Raw genomic sequence first — 21,635 nt, forward strand, 5'->3', positions numbered from 1 at the left:
GTATCCGATATCCTGAATATTAGATATTGATATTACGATTCATAACAGTCACAGAATTACAGTCAGGAAGTAGCAGTGGAATAATTATATAGTTGGGGGCCACCACAACCTGAGGAGCTGTATTAAAGGGTTACAGCATCAGAAAGGATGAGAACCTCTGCTGTGGAAGAAGGAAGAAGCCCAAATCTACGGGTTTCAGCCTGAATAGATGTGGGGGAAGGGCACAGCAGGGTCATTCTGCCTTGGGGAGGGGGCTAAGGAGCTGGGCAGGGAGAGCTTGGGAGAAGAGGACTGACCTCGCCCCTGCTCCCCTTCGGAGTCTCTCTTCTGACAGTACCCTCTGTGCATACTTCAAAAAAGTACAGATGGCCAGCCATCCTCTGAAGACTAATTTGAATTTCCAGATTGGTCACGGGGCATGAAATATCATATTAGAAAATGAGGTAAGGCTGTAAGTTTTTATGTTTTCATTTTGCAAGTCAGATGCTGGAGGGAGCTCAGTCCTCCCTGGGTTAGGTTGCAGTGTTCATGGGGCAGTAGATCAACACACCAGGCTAAGAGTCAGGCAGAGCATCCAGGCTGACAGACTCCATTTTCCTGAGTGCTTAAGCACATCATTGGGTGCCTGCCCAAGGCTCTGGAGGACGCTTGGCAGGAAATCAACACGAAGCCCATTAGCCATGCAGTTCGGCAGGTAGCAGCCAATGTGCCCTGCTCTGTGGCTCCTGGCCAGTCCTTCTGGCCTTGGCCTTCTGAGAGCCTTCCTTTTACTATGCTCTGTTTCCCCATTGGGCCACAGTGATGTGCACTGAACTGTGGTCGGATTCAAGAATAAATAATAAATAATCATGCATTCTTCAATACTAAAGGAATGCTGACTGACTGCTTGGTACTAGGTAGAGTATTGTTCAGGTCACACGAGGGTACACAGGGTATCCATGAGAAAAAAATGCAACCGAGTGTAATGGAGACAAAATGATTCATTTTTCACATTTATTATGTATCACATTGCCGGGTCTGGCTTAGAACCAATCTGATCCTATTTAATATTGTGTGTGTGTATGATGAAGGTGTGATATGTGTGTGCACGATGAAGGTGTGGTGTGTGTGTGTGTGTGCACAATGACGGTGTGATATGTGTGTGCATAATGATGGTGTGGTGTGGGTGTACATGACGACGGTGTGGTGTGGGTGTGCACAATGATGGTGTGATGTGTGTGTGTGTGTGTGTGTGTGTGTGCATGACGGCGGTGTGGTGTGGGTGTGCACGATGAAGGTGTGGTGTGTGTGTGTGCATGATGATGGTGTGGTGTGGGTGTGCACGATGAAGGTGTGGTGTGTGTGTGTGCATGATGATGGTGTGGTGTGGGTATGCACGATGAAGGTGTGGTGTGTGTGTGTGCATGATGATGGTGTGGTGTGGGTGTACACGATGAAGGTGTGGTGTGTGTGTGTGCATGACGACGGTGTGGTGTGGGTGTGCATGATGAAGGTGTGGTGTGTGTGTGTGCATGATGATGGTGTGGTGTGTGTGTGTGCATGATGATGGTGTGGTGTGGGTGTACATGACGACGGTGTGGTGTGGGTGTGCACAATGACGGTGTGATGTGTGTGTGTGTGCATGATGATGGTGTGGTGTGGGTGTACATGACGACGGTGTGTTGTGGGTGTGCACAATGACGGTGTGATATGTGTGTGTGTGTGCATGATGATGGTGTGGTGTGGGTGTGCACGATGAAGGTGTGGTGTGTGTGTGTGCATGATGATGGTGTGGTGTGGGTGTACACGATGATGGTGTGGTGTGTGTGTGCATGATGACTGTGTGCATGCTGGTGTGGTGTAGTGTGTGTGTACATGATGACGATGTGTGTGCATGACGACGGTGTGGTGTGGGTGTGCATGAATTGTTATGTTGTTATGTGGGTGTTAAGGTCTGACCCCCAGTCCTCATGATTATGTAGTAGGCACTTTTAACCACTGAGCCCTTTCTCCAACACCAATTCTTCCTGCCTTCCTTTTTCCTTTCTGTGCCTGAATCTCAGTAAATGAAATAACAGTGGACATAATGAGTGTCCTTTCTTGTCCACAGCTTTCGAATGGCAGCGTCCTCTCTACTTCCTCGGGTTAATGGGACTCAGAAGACCATAAAGCACTAGAGAATGGTGCCATCCAATACTCCTTTTAGACTTGGACACAGGGGAGTCCACAGGACACACGGGATGCTTCCTCTTCCAGAGTGCCCTCCAGGTTACTGAGAGGGTCTCTTTCCTGAGTTGTGTTGAGGCCAGTGTGAACCCAGGTGATGACTAGAGGCAGGTGCTTGCAGGGGGATGTGGGTGGAGCTGGAACAATGGTATCTCCCTTACCCGTGCACAGCAGTTTGAGGCAAAAGACAGTTGGAGCCTTACACATGTAAATATAGGCAACTTAGTTAAATTTGTGTTTCAGACACGCAATGATTATTTTCTTAGTATAAGTGTGTCTCGAATAATTTGTAGGATGTATTTATTGGGAGTTCGATTTTAGGGAGTCATCCTGTGAGGTTTTTTTCCTACTGTCTGTTTTCCAAGTGGTTGACACTTGAACTCAGGATCCCACATATGGTAGGTAAGCCCTTTACCTCCCTCCAAACTACAAAGGCCTGAAACCCTTTTCTTATTCACTTTATTTCTCACATGTTTAGTGTGTGTGTGTGTGTGTGTGTGTGTGTGTGTGTGTGTGTGTGCGCGCGCACATAAAGAGCAGAGATTTTCTCCCTCTGCCCTGTGGGTTCCAGGGATCAAACTCAGGTCACAGTCTTGGCAGCAAGTGCTTGCACCCGATGTGCCATCTTGCTGGCCCTTATTTTTAAGTTTAGATTGAATTTAAATAACTTCTTTTCAGTGCTAGGGACTGAACCCAGGACCTTGTGCATGATCTATCCCTGAGCTTTATCCTCCATCATTTTAAAATTTCTTTTCATCCACTTTTAATCTGAGACAGAGTCTCCTTAGGTTTTCAAGGTTGGCCTTGAACTCGCGCTGTAACCCAGACAAGCCTCGAATTTGAAGCCAATCTGCCTCAGGCTCCTCAATGGCTGGGATTCAGGCCCATGTCACCATGCTTGTATCTATGGGGCCCAGCGTGGTGACCCGACATGTGCACACCCTGGGTGCATCATGCCAGTGACTGCATCTATGAAACATTGCCTCACGCCATCGTTGTGGTGAGAATGTTTCAAGTTTATTTTTCCAGCAATTTCGGAATATGTGCATTTCCATCACCCTCAGTCACTGTGCTATAAATACATCTCTGGTAGCCACAGTGTGTCATTAGCTGTGCCTGAAGACCTCGATAAGGGCTTCTGCTTGTATTCCTGTTGGGGGCCTGTGTCCTTTAATCTAACCCCCGAGTATAGGAAGCCGCCTGCTGACCAGGTTCTCCGTTCTGGGCTGCCACAGGAGTGAAAACGACTTCTGCTGGTTTTCACATAGATTTGTAGGACTGCTTATGACAGCACCACTCAGAACATTTTACGAGTTCTGCATTGCTCCCTGACTGTCACAGAAAGCTCCAGGCTGGGGAAAGAAAGCAAAGCTTGTGGAAACAATTCACAAAGGGAAGATATGATCCCCTCTGGGACGTTCCCCAAAGGCCCCTGAGTTGAAGGCTTGCTCCCTAGCTTGGAGTTACTGGAAGGTGGTAAAGCCTTTGTGGGTGGGGGCAGGGAGAGATGTTAGGCCACTGGAGACCTATCCTTGGAGGGGGCTGTGAGGCCTTGGCCTCTTCCTCTCTTTTGCTTCCTGGGCCTGAGTGAGTGGGTCGTTCCACTCTCTTGTGCTGTCTCGCTGTATGGCCCAGAGCGAGGTGGCCAACTCCTCATGGATAGGACCTTTTGAAATTCACACCTGTAATCTCAGCACTCAAGAGGCTGAAGCAGGAGGATTGTTTGAAGAACCCAAGGGCTGTTTTGCAACTGAGGTCTGTGATGGAACCAACCAGAATGCAACCTCTCTATTATTGTCAGGGTAGGGGCCAGTCTCCTGTAATGTTGTAAATAATAACAACAACAGATATTTAGAGCATCAGAGCGCATGTAAAATACAAAGCCATCAACACTATGTTTACTCAAACCCGTGGGCGCGCTAAGCAGCAGCTGGCATTTACTGAGCACCTTATTTGTACCAGTCACGCCACTACGAGCTCTTTCGCAGGCTATCTCACGGAATCCCTTTTGAAATCCTGCCAGGAGGGTTTTACCATCATCGTCATGTCAAGCAGATTGCAAGAAGAGAGGTCCAGATTCCCACAGCCTCAAATTGATGTATAACCACATAAAGGCTGATTCCAGACTCAGCTTTCATGGGGAGAATTTTGTGCTTTGGTGGGAAATTGCATTTTTATTTTTACCGGATTATGAGATTCTGAATGTAGGGAGCAATTTTACTACTGTGCAAATTGTTTAAGGCTGATGGCAGTGCGAACCCGTCTCTTTACAGACACACAGCCGGATTTTAGGTGAGTTTTGCAGGCGGAGGGCAGTCTGCCCCCCTCCCCCCGCCCGTTGGCAAGCTTGGGTCTATTTGCAACTATGATTCAACATTCTTTCTCTGGTTTTCTCTACAGCTGGCCATAACACCTGCCTGTTTTCCTCATTTAATTAATGAACTAAATAAGATCTTTATTGGGTGCTTATTTTGTATCAGTATGAGTCATGATTTTCATCTTTTTGTTTCATTTTTTTTTAAAAAATTATCCTTCAACAGTGTTTTTGCTTGCTCGCTTGCTTTTTTTAATAGTTTAATTTTTAAATTCTATTTGTGTGTGCTCACAGAGGTCAGAGGACAGCCTGCAGGTGTGAATCAGTTCTCCGTCCACCTTGGGCATCCTGGAGATTGAACCCGGGTAGTCAGGCTTGGCAGCACGTGCCTTTGCCCGTGGAGCCATCCCGCTAGCACGGTTGGCTTCTTTCCTGAGACAGAGTCTCATGAAGCCTAGCCTTGCCTCCAATCCACAGCAAATCATCTTCCTGGCCTCACGTGGGAGAGTATGAATGTATAGGTGATGGAGGAAGGTCATTGGTTAAATAAAGAAACTGCCTTGGCCCTGATAGGACAGAAAATTAGGTAGGCGGAGTAAACAGAACAGAATGCTGGGAAGAAGGGAAGTGAGCTAGACGCCATGTTGCTCTCTCCAGGGCAGATGCGATGAAGCTCCGACCCAGGATGGACGTAGGCTAGAATCTTCCTGGTAAGCGCACCTCATGGTGCTGCACACATTAATAGAAATGGGACAAGCAGTGTTTATATGAATACAGTTTCTGTGTCGTTATTTTGGGGCATAAGCTAGCCAGTCGGCCGGGAGCTGGGTGGCAGGAACACAGCAACCCGTAGCTCCCTCAACATATAGGGCTGTCTGTTTGGTGATCTAGGCTTTATAGGTTTCTCAGTGGGAGCATTTTCAAATAGGTCTTGGAGGGAAGGGATGGCTTTGTCTTTTTTGACCCAGATATTCTGATGAAGGTGACCAAATAAGTAACACCGAACTCACGAAACAACACACACTTGAGGTCCACAGTCTAACAGAAATACAAGCCATTCTGTCTTCACTGGGTAGAATAAAGGCATGGGCTGGTGAGGGATCTCTGATCTGGGAATGAGATCGCCAAAAAGAGGGCCTGGCTGGCAAGTTTAAGAGCAGCCTTTTCTGCCCTGAGGAGGGGTAGTAAGCCTTCTGGGCTGGGTAGAATAACAGGTGAGCACAGGGCAGAGAGGAAACCGTAAGTGGCTAGAGGGGACATGAAGCTGGACAGCACGTGAGACCTCAGCATAAGTCACGAGGTGAGAAAACATGTTGTTTTGCTAAGGAAACGCATCACCCAATAAGGCTGTTCAAATGACCCATGTGGATGTACCTTGCTCTCACTCTCATTGGACAGAATTTCCAAGGCTTCCAGGTGTGACAAACCTTGATATTCATCGAAAAGCAACCCGTAGTGTGCAGTCCTCTCCACTGTGAGCTGCTGGGCCAGCCTCTGCTTCTCCTTCTCCTTGGCCTCTCTCAGCATCTGCAGAGACACAATGGTCATGTACTAGACAGCTCCTTCCACGCTGCCTTCCTGTGCAAGATAAAGAGGTGGTGGGGAAGATGGACATTATCTGAAAAATCACCATTATCACTTGGAATTTCTCAAAATGATTCTTTGTGAGTAGGTGGTAGTGGGTTCTCCCCCATGACCTCACTAGCTCTGGGTGAGTGGTTTGGTTTCCAGTACTAGGTATACTTTCCCTATTGTTGAGAGGACATTGGGTCTAATTAGAAAGCTGATGGTTACTGCCTAGGTATCTGTGCCACTATTACACCCTTCCCCATGCTGGTCATTGCTTTAGTTCATGGGCATCAGAACTGGCTAGGACTATGGGTGGCTCTTGTTCCTTGGAGGCTTGCATGGTGCCTTCTGTTACCATAAAAAACTAGTCCTCAGGGAGGAGGTTTTCAGGTTCCCCATGAAGTCTCATCACAATGGCTACTGAAACAAGACATGAACAAAGACAACACCAATGGATATGCTAATGTGAAGGGGGGAAGCTAGTGGGGCCTCAACCCTATGCAAAAATCTATAGGCAACTAAGGAATGCTGAGAGATAGTCTTCCCAGGGAAGGGCCCCCAAGTATCCCAAACCGAATGGTCAGCTTAAAAACATATACATATATGTAACTTTATACAGACTAAACAGGTTATGTTTATATGCTTCGAAATTATATACATGCACACGTTACAGTAATTAAGGAAACACACACACACGTTAAGAGAATAGAGGCCACAAATTTGAGAGAGAGTAAGGGGCCCATGGAAAGGGTTGAAGAGAGGAAAAGGAGGGGGGAAGACAATGTAATTATATTTTATTTAAAATATACATTTTAAAAGAATGGTAAATAGATACACGATTGATACTGTTTACTAATGTTTACCTATTCTGTTTCATTTCTCCTCTGAGCCAAGCCAAGCAAGCCTCCGAGCCTAGGAGTAAGAGCAAAAGAAAGCACACAGGGGCTCTGCTGCTGCCCACTGAGGTCTTCTCCCACGTGGTTGATTCTTTTCTCAAGTGTCCACACTTTCTATACTGACAGTTTTCAGTGCACTGGACATATAAAGTGAGGAAATGACTGTTCCAAGGGATGGCTGAGGAGAAGGGGTTTACTGTAGATATGAGAGAGAGAACTGCCAGAGGCAGTGGACAGGTCCAGAGCCAGGAGAGGGAGTAACAGACAAACATGGCCGGCTGGTAGACTGAATGCAGCCATGACAGGAGAGAGACGGGGAGAGCGAGAGAGGAAGGAAAGAGAGACAGCAAAGAGGAGAGAGAGAGAGAAAGAGAGAGAGAGAGCAAGAAAGAGGAAAAAGAGCTTTGCAGAAATGGCGGGGTTATACAGGAATGAGAAACTGGAGGAAGGGAAGCCCACAGGCTGAAGAAGTTTTGGGGTATAGGGTAGGGAGGTGGGGTGAGAAGAGCTGCTGAGAGGAGCCACAGGTACTGAGTGTGCCTGGAGGCCAGCATGCACTTTGGTATGCAAACAGCACCACAGTTAGCCTGACACTGGGAAATGCCAATTCTTTGCTATCTTACTGAGAATTCTCTGTCCAGGTAGATTTCAAAACAGAAAGAGGCTGGCCTGAGTTTCCTGTTACATTTTTTACAAATTTCCATGGAGGAAGCATGGGGCATCTTCAATGAAAAGAGTTAACAAATGAACACCAAATAGAAATCGGCTTATTTTTTTGGGCTGAATTTTCATTCACATTAATAACATCTGTCTTTCCTTCCTCAGTGCCCTTCTTTTCTTCTTTCCTCTCCTCTCCCTTCACTTTCCTTCCCCTTCCCTCCTATCACCTACATTTGCAGTGTTGGGGATGGAACCCAGGCCTTGTGCATACTAAATAAGAGACACCCCCAACCCCTCCAGTTATTTTGTTGTTTAAATACAAAGATGACAGAATGGAGGCTATCCATTATTAACAATATTCTACACTTGCTTGCTTTGGTGCTAGGCATCTTTTATTTGATTTCTCATTAAGTTTACAAGGACATTAAGTTTATGGAGTCCTTTAATATCTGCAGAGAGCCCATAAATATACAGGCCAAGGCCACAAGGTCACAGGGGGAAGATCATCCAGGAATAGAGGCTGGTGTTTATTATGTGCCAATAAAACAGGCAGCCTCATTTTCCTTTTGGGTTCTTAAGGTTGTTAGCCAAGAACTCACTAGGCCGTGGAAGGAATTCTCTCTCCTGTCTCTCTTGAGGACTAAATTAGTAATATTCTGACTGTTAAGGTTTTCAAAATAACCCAGTGAAACCATCACTGGGAAGGTTTAACACTTGTAATAAAACTCAGCAGCCGCCCTGACCTCAGAGCACTGGAGGCTGGGGTAGGGGGTCGTCCTATTGGCTTTAGCTGACAATACCCAGAGGACCCATGCCCTTTCCAAAGCTTCTTAAGCTGTGTGGAATCTGGCACACTTCCACCCAGTCTTCCCTTTGGTCCTCCTTCACTGGGGCTCTGACATAAACCTGCTCTGATGGTTTTCCCAGGCCCCATTTGTCCTCCTTCACTGGGGATCTGACAGGAACCTGCTCTGATGGTCCTCCCAGGCCCCATTGGTCCTCCATCACTGGGGCTCTGATATGTACCTGCTCTGATGGTCCTCCCAGGCCCCATTGGTCCTCCTTCACTGGGGATCTGACAGGAACCTGCTCTGATGGTTCTCCCAGGCCCCATTGGTCCTCCTTCACTGGGGATCTGACAGGAACCTGCTCTGATGGTTCTCCCAGGCCCCATTGGTCCTCCTTCACTGGGGATCTGACAGGAACCTGCTCTGATGGTCCTCCCAGGCCTTTGAAGCTTCCTGCCTGTTTTCTCTCAGATAGTAACTCCCTGAACATCTCAGCCCACCTCATGATCTACTCTGTGAGGAACAAGAGCGATCCACCGGCTGAAAGGCTTCCCTGTCCTAGGCCCTCCCTCCACCGCTCTCTTTGCACCAGAACAGCCACAGTGATCCTTTCTGAGCCCAGGTCAGTTCCTGTCACCCTCCTCCCCCAGCTCACTGACAGCCCTGCAAGTGCCCTCCACGAGGCGCCAACATCTGCAGCCATTGCACCCTGCTCTCATCGTTGACAACTCCCATTGTGGCTCACTCTCTCAACTGTAGCGTCCTTGCTGGCCTTTGTGGGTGCTGAGCAGCACATTTCCCTGCACGGTGCAACCTTTTAAATGTAGCTAGCCTGCAGCTGTGACCAAAAAAAGTATGGTAGTTTGGGAAAGGAACTCAGGCCCCTTCTTCATCTTACAACAAAAATAGCTAGAATTTGCCAGATTTTAGACTCAAGTTTTACTGCTCCAACATCATCATCATCTTACCTGGAACAGAAGTTGTACATGTATGTACATATGTGTGTCTTATCAGGTTCTGGGCTAGCTCATGTAACTGTCACAACATAGTTATTAGGAAGTATTGCTGTCACCTCGTCGCACAGGGGATAAACTGAGGCACAGAGCTGGAAAGCATGGAAAAAATCTTCAACAGATTACTAAATAAATAAGTATGCAAGTGTGAGTAATACGCTGCCCTTTGGTGAGAGAGAGCAAGAGCGCGTGTGCGCATGCACATATGTTCCATCTATATGCACAGCAACATGCAAACTCCTATATCCAAATGCGTATTTATCACAATGTCTGTGTTTACTGACTGCGTGCACAGGGGACCATTAACCGTGCTTGCTCCCCATGGGGATTTCAGTGGAGTGTGTCAGAAACTTAGCTTTCTTTCTACTTTTTGTGCCACTTAAGTTTGAACACGTGCTTTGACTTTATTGGCTGAAAGGAGAAAAATCGATAGAGGATCTATCTAGTCCAACCTGGGACAAGGAAACGGTTCTCTCCATCAGCGTCTTGGTGCGCTTAAACCCTGGGTCGCTTTCTGCGAGGACATTCATGGTTTTCTTTCCAATGAATTCCAGAGCATCCAGACCTCCGCTTAAGACGCTTTTGCCCTGCAAATGAGAAAACCACGGGAGATTAGGTTTTCCTACAGCTTGCTGTTTTGCAGTGGCCCGCAGTTCCCACGTACCGTCACTCTCTTCAAATATTAAAATCAATAGAAAACAAGTTTTTCACACCATGAGATTGAACATTTATATAATTCCTGTTTTTTTTTCTTCTTGAAAAAAGCATGTCTTGTATAATTGTGGTATTATTAAAAAATGGTGCTGAGGGGGGGAAACAGTACACGTTAGGGATTTGTGTCAGCAGCTCTGGGCATATCAATAGATATGTATCCATGACAAAAAATTAACAGATGACCCAATTGCCTTGTTTGTTTGAAAGAATTTTAGCATAAGTAACGGTATTATTTGGGGTGGGTTATTAAAATGTCAAATACGCAGGCTGATTTAGATGATTTTTTTAATCCAGGGCCCCGAAGCAGCAGCGCCTCAGGCGGTTTCAGATGGTTCTTGCGTGCTTTTGGAAACCGGCGAACACCAAATATAATTAGTACATTAATGAAGGAAGACAGCTTGTCTTCCGTGGACCTCCAGCTGTAGAAGTTGTTCTGTTAGCCAGGTATCAGTCTGGAAAATGCCCTTGCCAGACACCGTCTTCCTCTTAGCGGAAATTAAAACAGCCGAGGCACACACACACTGCTCCCCACTGGCTCATGAACATTCTTGGTCCTCAGCTACCAGTGTTCTTTGAGGAAGTTCTAGAAACTTCAGGAGTTGGAGCGTTATTGGAGGAAGTAGGCCAGTGTGTGTGGGGTGTGCCTTAAAGGTTATATTTGGGCTTCAATCCTTCCTCTTTCTCTGCATCCCGGCTGCCAGAAGGCAAAGAGCCCCCTGTATTCTTACTACTCCTGCAACGTTCTGTCCGTGGGGCCAAGCAGCCGTGGCCAAAACCTCTCGAACCACAAGCAAAATAAACCTTCTTCCCTGTCTTATTTCTGCCAGGTGTTTTTGTACCAGCAACGATAAAAGCAGCTAATACAGAGGACGGTGGCTCCTCAGCAGCTCGTACTTTCCCATGCTTTGCTCTACGTGGCCCCCAACCGCCTGCCACGACAGGTGGCAGAGAATAAAGTGAGAACAGGAAGCATAGGTGCATTGCTGGACAAGGGCAAGCTTGCAGATGGGGGTGGGGACTGTGGGAAGCAGTGCAGGTTCAGGAGGACACGGGAAGGGAGCTGAGGATGTGGATGGTGCACTCAAGAATGGATCGATTGCTCAGGACTGGCAAGATGGCTCCGTCGGTAAAGGCAATTGTACTGCGAGAACCCGAAGACTGAGTTCCATACCCAGAAGCCACACAAAGCAGAAGGAGAGAACTAACTCCACAATGTTGTTCTCTCATGTTCATAAGAGCATCACGGTACAGGTGCCCCTCCCCCATCAGATGCATACACAATAATAAATTTAATTTGAAAAGGGGGGGGGGTGTGATGACACGCCATGATTTCATGTTTTTAGGCCAGAGTTACGAAGTGAGCTTCCTCCACTCCCATGGGCACCCTTGAACGGCTCTGCCGCAGGACTCCTCAAACATTCTTGATAGTCTCCTTCTTCCTGCCCAGCCTAGGGGTCTCGAGATGCAAGTACAGGACAGTCATTTTCTCTACTCCTGGCAGACCTTCCCTCTAACAACTGTGTGAGATAACGCCCCCTGCTCATCTACAGTCCCCTTCTCTCCCATAGTGCATTGCACTCCACTGCTGAGCTGACTTCACACGACAGAATCTGGCGCCAGCTCTTGGCTCCTGCTGCGCACAGAGGACAATCACCTCTCTTCAAAGTCACAAACAGATAAGTGATTAAAAAGGACATGAGCCAAATTTTAGGAAATCTAGTTAGTTTGTTCTAGATAGTGGAATGAGTCTTTTCTTCCTGGCCCCGAGGACCAGCTAGCTCCCCCATCTCACTTGGGATGCCTCGGCTTCCTTTCAACACTATCAGTGTCCTGTTGCCAATAGGAGAGCAAGCTTCCTTCAGGGGTGAGAATGGTTATGTATTCGTCTTTTTAAAAATCAAAAGATGAATAAATAAGCAGGAAGGGCAGGACTTGCAGGGATACATTTAGGGTTCTGCAAGGAAGGGCAGAGTAGGGGCTGCAGGAGTATGGCAGGGCGGGGTCTCTGGGCTATTCCTCCTGACTTGTTACACGTTCTTTGTATGTAGAAGATTTCATAATTTTAAGAAAACTGAGACATGATCCAGGAAGAACAACTGTCCCTGCTCTGAGTTCCTCCCCCCCCACCCCAGATGTTGCCCTTGCAGCTGCTGGGAAGGACACTGTTAAATCAGATTGGGGGAAAAAATGTCTCTTCTAAATCACTCTCTTCTTTCAAACACAGGCTGTCTTTCATCTTGCCCTTATTATTCCAGATCCAAGGTTATACCTACTCTGTAGCAAAACAGCATAACAAACTGTAATCCAAAGTCATGAGCAAGGCTGCCTTCTCTCTGATGTATCTGGGTCACGAGATGGAGAGATCAAAAGAAATGAGCCACTAGGGAAAACAGGACCAACTCGGGACTCACAGTGTTTTGAACCGCGTTGGTGAGGGCTGACAGCATGCCCCTCGACCCTGCTGCCCCTGGCGGAGGAGAAGGGTGGGGGCTTCCGGCAGGGTCCTGATCCGGAGTCACATCTGTCACAGCAAGAGAGAAGACCCCTGTTAGAATCTGTTTTGCTGATCTGAACTTGGGCTTTTTTTCCCCACTGTGCAGTTGTGCACACAGCATAATAAAAATCCCCTGAACACTAGGTGAACGCCACTCACTTTCAGAGGGTCCGTTGTCGGCATCAGTTGGGACCCCTTCAGGAGACCTGGAATTGGCACTGTGGATTCGTAGGGTTGCCCCAGCCTTTTCTTTGACTGCTGTTAATCCATGACCTGTAGGGAAACAAATATATAGTTCACAGATACATTAGAAGCCCACACGGTCTATATCCCCTGGGCTGATCTCACAAAACCACACAAACCCCTCTGGCCTTGGGGGTGTCCACCCTGAATAAAACAAAATACTCAGCAGCAGGGCATTTAGATTTCCTGAGTTAGGGCCCAAAGATGAACTCAGCTTGGTCAAGGCTGAAGGACCATAAAGAAGCCACCCTCCTTTTGTGACTCAGTTTCCTCACTATGTATCCAGACCCATTTGCCTCCTGCCTCTCACACGGCTGTCTTTCACACTGAGATTCCAAATTCAAGCCAGCGTTTTTGAATGGCATGGCTGTCTCATCTTTCTCATGCTTCTCTAAGTGTCTTATGACTGAGACGCCATTCGTTTTCGTTGTTGCTTGTTTTTTGAGGTCCTAGCATGTCGCAGGTGCTCAGTTAACCCTGGCTGAATTGAACTCAGATGAGCTTCAATACATTTCTATGTGTGAACCTAGACATGGTGGCACACGCCTATGATCCCAACACTCAGGAGACCGAGGCAGAAGGATGCAAGTTTGAGGTTAGCCTGGTCTACATAGCATTATAGGTCAGTGTGAGCTACATAGCAAGCTCCTGTCTCAAAGCAAAACAAAACCCACTGCATTTTCTTAAAAGTACACCATGAAGAATCTTGGACTGACCTGAAGGCTTTGAATTAAAAAGGTCAATCAGGAAGCAAACAGTACAAACCAGACTGAAGGTCACTGGTTTTACTCCACTCGGCAGGTAACACCTGTATTTCCAAGAAGGAGCCGTCCTTTATTTCCAAGCCACTGACTTACTAAGTCCTTGATGAATACAGAGCAGACCTTCTCCTCCACCGAGCAAAAATCAACCCTTGACTCAGTAGGAAAGAGTCTTTTCCCCATTTCATCCAAAGACAACCTGACATCCTCCACTAAGATGAGCCTTTCTGTATTTCCAGACAGGATGAAACAACCAAAACATGTGTGATCCTCACGGCTATCCGAGTTCTAGAAGGAAAAGCGGCTTGCGCTATCTCCATCTGGGTGCCTGCCACCTGCCTTGGCATGCAAGAAGAAAGGAAGGATGTCTCCAGGGAACTTGGGATTCAAACACAAGGCAGTGGTAAGCATAAAACCTAGAGGCAAAGTGCCAAATCAGAGCTAAGCAGAATCAGAATCACAAAGCACCGTCCAAATGACTGTTCACCCATCTCCAGAGTTAGAGGAAGACACAGATGAATCCGAAGAGTAGTATTCTGTACCTGATGTCAATGCTTACAACCCATATAAAAATCTGGAGGTGGAGGCATGAGTTTGTAGTCTCAGAACTAGGCAGGCAGAGAGAGACAGGTGGATCCCTGGGGCCTGATGGCCAGACATTCTGATTGAATGCGTAAGTTGCAGGCCAAGTGAACCATGCTGTCCCCAAAGGCAAGGTGGACAGCATCCCGAGGAATGGCTTCTGAGGCTAACTCTGGCTCCTGCACTGCACATACTCACACATGCACGCCCACACACGAACACATCCTACACACAAAATGCTGTTTTATCAATTAGAACCTGATTTATCAGAGCAACCTCAACACAAGGCAATGGTATTTTTTGGTTCCGGTGAAAATCATTTGTCTTCATGGATTACCTACAACCCCTGAAAACCTAGGAAACATGATTTACAACCTTAATTACAATAGAAATATGTGCCTACACTCATGCAGATAATTAAACACAGCTCAAACTCATTACTGAGTTACTTGAAAAAACAAACTGCAAAGCCCACGACTTAATTGTAAGCTTTCAATCTGGCTTGAATTAATTCTTTCTAGCCTCCAATGAATTCCAAACATTTCAATAGAATTTCATCAAAATTTCAGCAAACATTTAAGTCACTGACTTAAAATTCTTTAAGGTCTTTTTTTTTTTTTTTTTTTTTTTTTTTTTAAAGACAAATAACAACAGCAACGAAAAGACTGCACAGGCAAATCTCCAGCCAGAATACATAGCTATAGATCTCTGAGAGCACCAATCAGAGTAAGTGAGCTTTGGGGGTTGGGGGTGGGAGTGGGGGCACAGCCTGCTCTGGGAGCTCAGGAAGCCTTACATCATCATCACCCTTTGACCTTCTTGCATCCCTGGCAAGTTAGTATCCTGTCTGTTTCTCTGTAGGGAAGAACAGCCTCTCCTCATCTCAGAGCACAAAGGACTATCAGTTTGTAGTTCCAGCACTTGGAAGGCAGAGGTAGGAGGATTAGGAGTTCAAGACTAGTCTCAGCTATCTAACAAGGTCGAGGCCTACCTGGGCTATAGGAGACACTGTCTCAAACAACACAGACCAACAAAAGGGGGAGAAAGCCTCACAAATGACCGCCTATAAGTGTGCATGAACTGTCTCTAGAAAAATCCCTTTGTTTTATTTAGGGCTGATACAGTTTTTATGTGCATGTAAGCAAGGTGTATTTAGTTGAACAGAGATAACAAGAAGCTGCTGTTCTCTGATTAACAGTTCTAATTGTTTGTATGTGAGTAAAAGAAAATATTTTCTGAATTCTACTAGAAATTCAAAGTTAAGTTTTATGTTTCCCCAAAAGCTGTAGTTTTTTTTAAAAAATTTTTTTAATTGCCACACCCTATTTAGCCAAGTCACTTCTAAAGCTTGACTTAGTGTGACATCTAGTGCCCAGAAAAAGGAAATCATAGCAGAGCCACTGGCACTTTGATGCATCCATTTCTAGAGACAGTGGCTGGATTCTTCGGCAAGAGAAAGACAACACATGTATGTGACACTATTAAGCATAGCTTGTGGATTAACTTCACGCCGCCACGGATCCTAACTATCCTAAAACACAGAAGGCCCCAGAATCCCAAGGCTTTGAGGCTGGGGCTGGGACTGGGGCTGATTTTTGTGCTGCAGTAGAAGGTGAGCACTGGAAAGCAAAACAACCAAAGCAAAACCAGAGAAACAACAAACCCAAATCAAAACACCACGACCGCAAGACCGGTGTAGGAGAGCATCACTTAGAAGCACTCAGCGGTCAGCTGGTACTTAGGTCACCTGTACTGACTCTCTAAAGACAAGCAGTCTGTACTGAAGTCAGCCTAAGACCTTTGGTTCCACCACTTCTCAGCTGTGCGATGTTAATTAAGTAATTCACCTCTTGGGTCCCTGTCGCTGTGCTTTCTCTGCCAGGAGAATTATAATATATACGTTCTAGAAGTTAAGAGGTGATGTTACATCCCTTCCGTAACCGAGAAAACGGAGCGCTGTCAAGACGGCATCACCTGCTCCTGAGTTGATAGGTGGGAACAGCATCACTTCACAATAAATAGATAGATATAAAAATAAAGACTCCCTTGCAGCTCATAGTCATTTGTACAGAGGGGAGTTTTCACAGAGGCACCGTGTGGATGAGTTTGCCGTTCTTTGTAATAAACACTGATGCTATTTGGACAGGTGGAGGGGGCCATCAGAATGTGAGAAACTGCAGCTAGGGCAAGGATGGGAACGAGAAGAACAGTGGTTCTGAAAAAGTAAAAAGCTTCGTACAACCCAGATGCATTCCACCACCGAACCAGAAATTCTCGCCTTGGGTGTGCAGAGCCCTAAAACTGTCACAGCCAACTTTTCAAATAAACACTCAGGCCTTTGGTGGCTCTAGTTATAAGTTTCTCCATTCTGTAGCCGTTTGGCTCTGGAATCTTCATGTCTTGGTACTGCCAGCTCTTGTTTGGATGACTGGACCACCACTTTACTCTCAGTAATACATTCTAAATGTCTACAATGTGCTTGCGGAAAACCAGAGCTGATTTTCATGATATCGCTCTGAAGTTATCAATATTTAATTAATTTTTTTGGTCATTTTCTATATTTTAGACATTTTCTCCCTTTGGTTTCTATATGGAATGACAAAGATTTTTATTGCAGTTTATGAATTTTCCCACAGGCATGAGTGGGAGATGATTGAGACCTCCTAGACTATGACACAATTTGTCTGTGAGTGACACAGATGCCTTTTAAGAGGGAGGGTCCCAGGCTGGAGAGATGGCTCAGTGGTTAAGAGCACTGGCTGCTCTTCCAGAGGTCCTGAGTTCAATTCCCAGCAACCACATGGTAGCTCTCAACCATCTATAATGAGATCTGGTGCCCTCTTCTGGTGTGCAGACATGCATGCAGACAGAACACTACAAATGATAATTAATCTTAAAATATATACATATATATAAAGAGGGAGAGTCCTCTGAAAAGAACTGTTGGCTGATAAATGTTTGACTTCACATATACATTGGGATGGTCGCTTTTTTTCACTTCCTCTTACCTTAGAGTCAAAGTGATAAGCCACAAGACAAGAAGGAACCATGTAGAGGAGACAGACACCCATCCGTGTACTGTATGTTTCCAGTCGGCCCAGTGGCCCAGTGGCTACACACATGTAATTCCTTCTGCAGGTAACTATGAGGTGGAAAGTGGGAAGGGGCCTTAAACTTTCTCAAGTACCTCTGCTCGCTCTTTTTCAAATAGAGAACCTAGGTGTCACAAAGCGCACCTACAAGGTGTAGCTACTGCGTCACGGTGTCTTACCACGACAGGTTAGAGGTACTCAAGACCGAGTCTCACGGCCTGCAAGCATGGTTCAGTGTTCACTCCAAGAAAGCACCACCTTCCAAGTGTTTCTATTCTGTTTTCTTTCCTGCCAACTCTGAAGACTCACACCCTGTACTGCAGTGTCCTGCCTTGTGAGCTTCGCTTGTGTTTCTAGCGCTGTGGGCAGCCATATGTGAAGGACTGTGTTCTGCTGCCTCTCCGCAAACAAATTACCCTGGGGGTAACAAGAGGCTTTGAGTGGAAATCAATCACAGTTGAATGTGGTTACTTTCTTTCTTTCCTGTCTGCAGGCAATTTATAAACCTTCAAGAGCTTCTCTGTGGCTATGACTGCCCTCTGCCTTCTAATAAGTTTCTTTGCCTCACAATGATAAACTGCTTATGCAACAAGGACCTGGGATCGCCCTTGTTTTTTAATGTGATGGAAGTTACCTCTCAACACCAAATTAGCAGCTCAGGCAGGAACCTATAACTTTAAAAAAATGTGTTTTTCTATTTCTAAATCTTTATTTTTTTTACAATTTTACATATGTACACTTTGCGTACTTACTGACTAACCTCACCTCCTATGTCCTACCTCTCCTTACCCATTCATATCTCTCTTTCTGTACGCGTGCCCACACACACACACGCTCATGCATTTGTATGTGTTCCACTGAGATTAATGAGAGCTGCCTGTGTGACCATGGATTTGGAGATATCTGTTGGCGCTTGGAGCATCAGCAGCATTGGAACCCATAACTTTACAGAATCCCTGTTCACAGATGGTCCCGCTCCAACCCCCACTCCGGCAGTGACTTTTCCATTGTCTTTTGAGAATCCAAGTCCCGACCACTGCTCTCTGGTTCCAGCTTTGAGACCCCTATCTCCTCTCATGCTGTTTAGTTCTGTGTAAGGTCTACAAAGATATTCATCTATGTTTAAAGTATACTGGTTTTAGGGTAGTTCAACACACACAAACCAATCAATGCAAACACAGTACATAAACGGATTCAAGGACAGAAAAAAACAGTATATATTGCTGTTACTTGGGATCTATGATGGTTAATGTTGGTTATCAACTTTACCGGATTAAGAAACACCTAGACAAATAGTGGATGTCTTTGGATGTGCCTTTGATGGTATTTTCCAGAGATGATTGATGGATTAATTCCTTGATGAATTTACAGAATAACATTGCTGGGAGGTGATGAAACGGGCCTGTGCAGAGGAAATGAGTCTCACGGAGTGTGTCCTTGGAACTCTACCCAGTCTGTCTCCCTCCTGAGTTCCCCCTTGTCCTGCCTCCTGTCTTCCATGAGGTGAGGGAGAGAACTTCCACTGAAACAGGCTCCTGTCACCATGGTGACACCTCATCCTGGATGCAGACACACTGAGGCCAGTGACCACAGACTACACCTCTGAAGCCCTGAGCCAATGCGCAGCTCCTCTCTTTAAATTACCCTCGGGCCACAGTGATGCAAAGGTCACTACTACAGACCATTACTGTTGAGTACACTGTAGAGCTATACTAGCTATGCTATGCACTGAACTGGAAGTCTATAAAATATGCCTTGAGACAATCCAGGAAGGATACTCAGTGACATTTCTTCTGAGGTCACGGGGGCAGTGACAGTGAGTGGTGATGAACAATGCTAGTATTTGTCCAAAGACACTGAGTAGTCAATACCTGTACCTGGACTCTTGACCTAAAGGGACCATAAGACGGTAAGTGTAGACTGATTTTAAGTCTCCAAAATTTTTGTGGTAGTGTTGTTGTTTATTTGTTTTGTTTTGTTTGAGACAGGGTTTCTCTGTGTAGCCCTGGCTGTCCTGGAATACATACTCATAGAGATCCACCTGCCTCTGTCTCCGAGGGCTGAGTTTAGAGGGGTGCGCCATCATCATCACCCACCTCTGGTAGTGTTAAAACAAGGCGGGTATATTAGACTCCATTTGCGTTGATGGGGTCTGTAAATGTGACTGCATGAGAGCATAGCTTGACCACATGAGAGCGAGATGGTTAGTGACAGCTGGATCAGCTCTAGAGTCACCTAGGAGACAATCCTCCGGGCATTCCTTTCCTGTATCACTGAGGCTAAATTAGTCTCTGAGTAGATCTTGTTAAGTTAATTAAGGGAAGACCTGCCCCTTGTTGTAGGGCTATATATTATACAGGCCCATATGCCTACATTGTATGGTGGCCATAGTTTGCACCTGGCCTCACAGAAGGCAGTCACTTAGCCTTTCCAGACAAACCTAACAAAGGGTCAGGATATGCTAATGTTGTTCTGCTCCTTCTTTGTAATTTGGAGAACGCAATTCAGCCTACGTGACAGAGCTGGCATACAGAGCAGAAAGATAGGAAGATGTGACAGAACAGGCATAGATAGGTGTGGGCGTGACCTTAGACCTTTGCCTGGTTACCTAGGAAACAGAATACTAATACATTTCTCCCTCAGTTTATGGTATGGTATAAAAGCTGTTTGGAGAATAAACACAAGTGAATTTTCAGGATGTGAACTCAGGATTTCATGAGGGATCTCTGAAAATCTCCCTACTGATAAAGCCATGTGAATTATGTCTTTAATCCCACACCTCCCCTCTGGTTCAGAGAAATAATTTATGGTCCGGGCTGGCACCGGACCTCAACACATTCTGGGTGGCTCCATTCTCTGGTGTGCGATCCTGAACTGTATAAAAATGAGAAAATGAGCCAGCAGGACTGCTACACAGGTCAAAGTTCTTGCCACTAATTCTGATGACCTGAGTTCAATCTCCAGGGCCAACACGGTGGTAGGAGAGCTGCCTCCTGCAGGCTGTCTTCTGATCTCCATACGTGGACTGTGCTCCCCTCTCCCCAACAATAATAATAAATAAAATGTAATAAAATGTTTAAGAAGAAAAAGGAAAAGTGGACCAAATACAAGCATTAATCATTTTCTGCTTCCTGGCCATGGCTGGAATATGACAAGTCATCTCGGGCTCCCGGTGTCATGTCTTCCTTGCCATGATGACTGTACCCTAGAACTGTGAGAAACCCTTTTCCTTAAGTTGCTTTTGTCAAGATGTTGTGCAACAGCAATAAGGAAAAAAAAAACTAGGGGTGACAGTGGGAATGGGGTGACAGTGACCGACACAATGGCGATGTTAGTCCATGAGCAGGACCATAAGCTCTAGGCTCTGTTGGGTCAACTGTTATGCTGGGGGCAACCAGCAGGGCCTTTAAGTGGCTGTGAAGGCAGCAACACCCTGTACTTATCATCTTCATGGCGCCTCAGGTAGAGGGACTTCAAAAGTAACACCAAGCCCAAGCGAAGGTTGAGATGGGACATACTGCCGACAAGGCCTACAGGACAGAGAGCGATGCACACAGAGTCACAGCCTGCCTTCCCTGCACAGGCAGCATTACATCTACCAGTTACACCTGAAGCAGGAAACAGAAGCCAGATGCTCTGGAGTATAGCCCACCAGAAGCAAGGCACGCACCTGCCAAGCCCAATTGACATAAAGAGAATGCTGGGCTGTTGCACCAACAGGAAAGCAACCTGTCAGTGCTGAGAAGCCCCACGAAAGTTCAGGGAAGTCCAGATCCAGTGAATAGGTGAACCACTGAGGGGTGAGACATAATGGAGGACTCACGGGGGTGTGGGGGAGTATCTGCAGGAGAGCACTCCAAAATGTGCTCGGAAAGAACCCATGACCATTCATTCCCATAGGGATGATGATTTCTTTGTGCACTGTAGACTGTGTATTTACAGTTTAAAGAGAAAAGGCATTGAACCTTCTGTTGTGGAATATTTGTTTAACCACGTAAAGATTTGTTGCATTTGTTTTTGTTGTAGAATATTTGTTTAACTATGTAAAGATGTGTCACATTTGTTTAACTATGTAAAGATGTGGTGCTGTTTTACCTTGTCTGCCTAAGGCATCCGATTGGTCTAATAAAAGGCTGAATGGTCAATAGTAAGGGAGAAGGTATAGGTGTAACTTCTAGGCAAGGGAAATAAGTAGGGAGAGGAATTTAGGCGTGAGAAAGAAAGAAAGAAAGAAAGAGAGAAAGAAAAGGAGATGCCAGGGAAAAACCAGGGGCCAATCAACCAGACATGGAGGAATAAGAAAG

General features: G+C 46.1%; 1 protein-coding gene across 2 annotated transcripts in view; it reads right to left on the reverse strand.

Moving 5' to 3' along the window:
* The window catches only part of Fam114a1 (family with sequence similarity 114 member A1), a 67,900-nt gene that overhangs the window by 23,381 nt on the left and 22,884 nt on the right, over positions 1–21,635 (reverse strand). For both annotated transcript variants that reach the window (XM_041671622.1, XM_041671621.1), the window contains exons 4-7: positions 12,813–12,926; positions 12,571–12,680; positions 9,898–10,032; positions 5,894–6,046 (exon numbers count right to left, since the gene is read on the reverse strand). In XM_041671622.1, coding sequence (XP_041527556.1) covers positions 5,894–6,046; positions 9,898–10,032; positions 12,571–12,680; positions 12,813–12,926 — 512 coding nt within the window. The remainder of the gene's footprint in view (positions 1–5,893; positions 6,047–9,897; positions 10,033–12,570; positions 12,681–12,812; positions 12,927–21,635) is intronic.

This window comes from Microtus oregoni, unplaced genomic scaffold, assembly GCF_018167655.1.
Source record: "Microtus oregoni isolate MIOR12 unplaced genomic scaffold, Mior012 000021F_ref0000039, whole genome shotgun sequence".
In the NCBI taxonomy this organism is placed as follows: Eukaryota; Metazoa; Chordata; class Mammalia; order Rodentia; family Cricetidae; genus Microtus; species Microtus oregoni.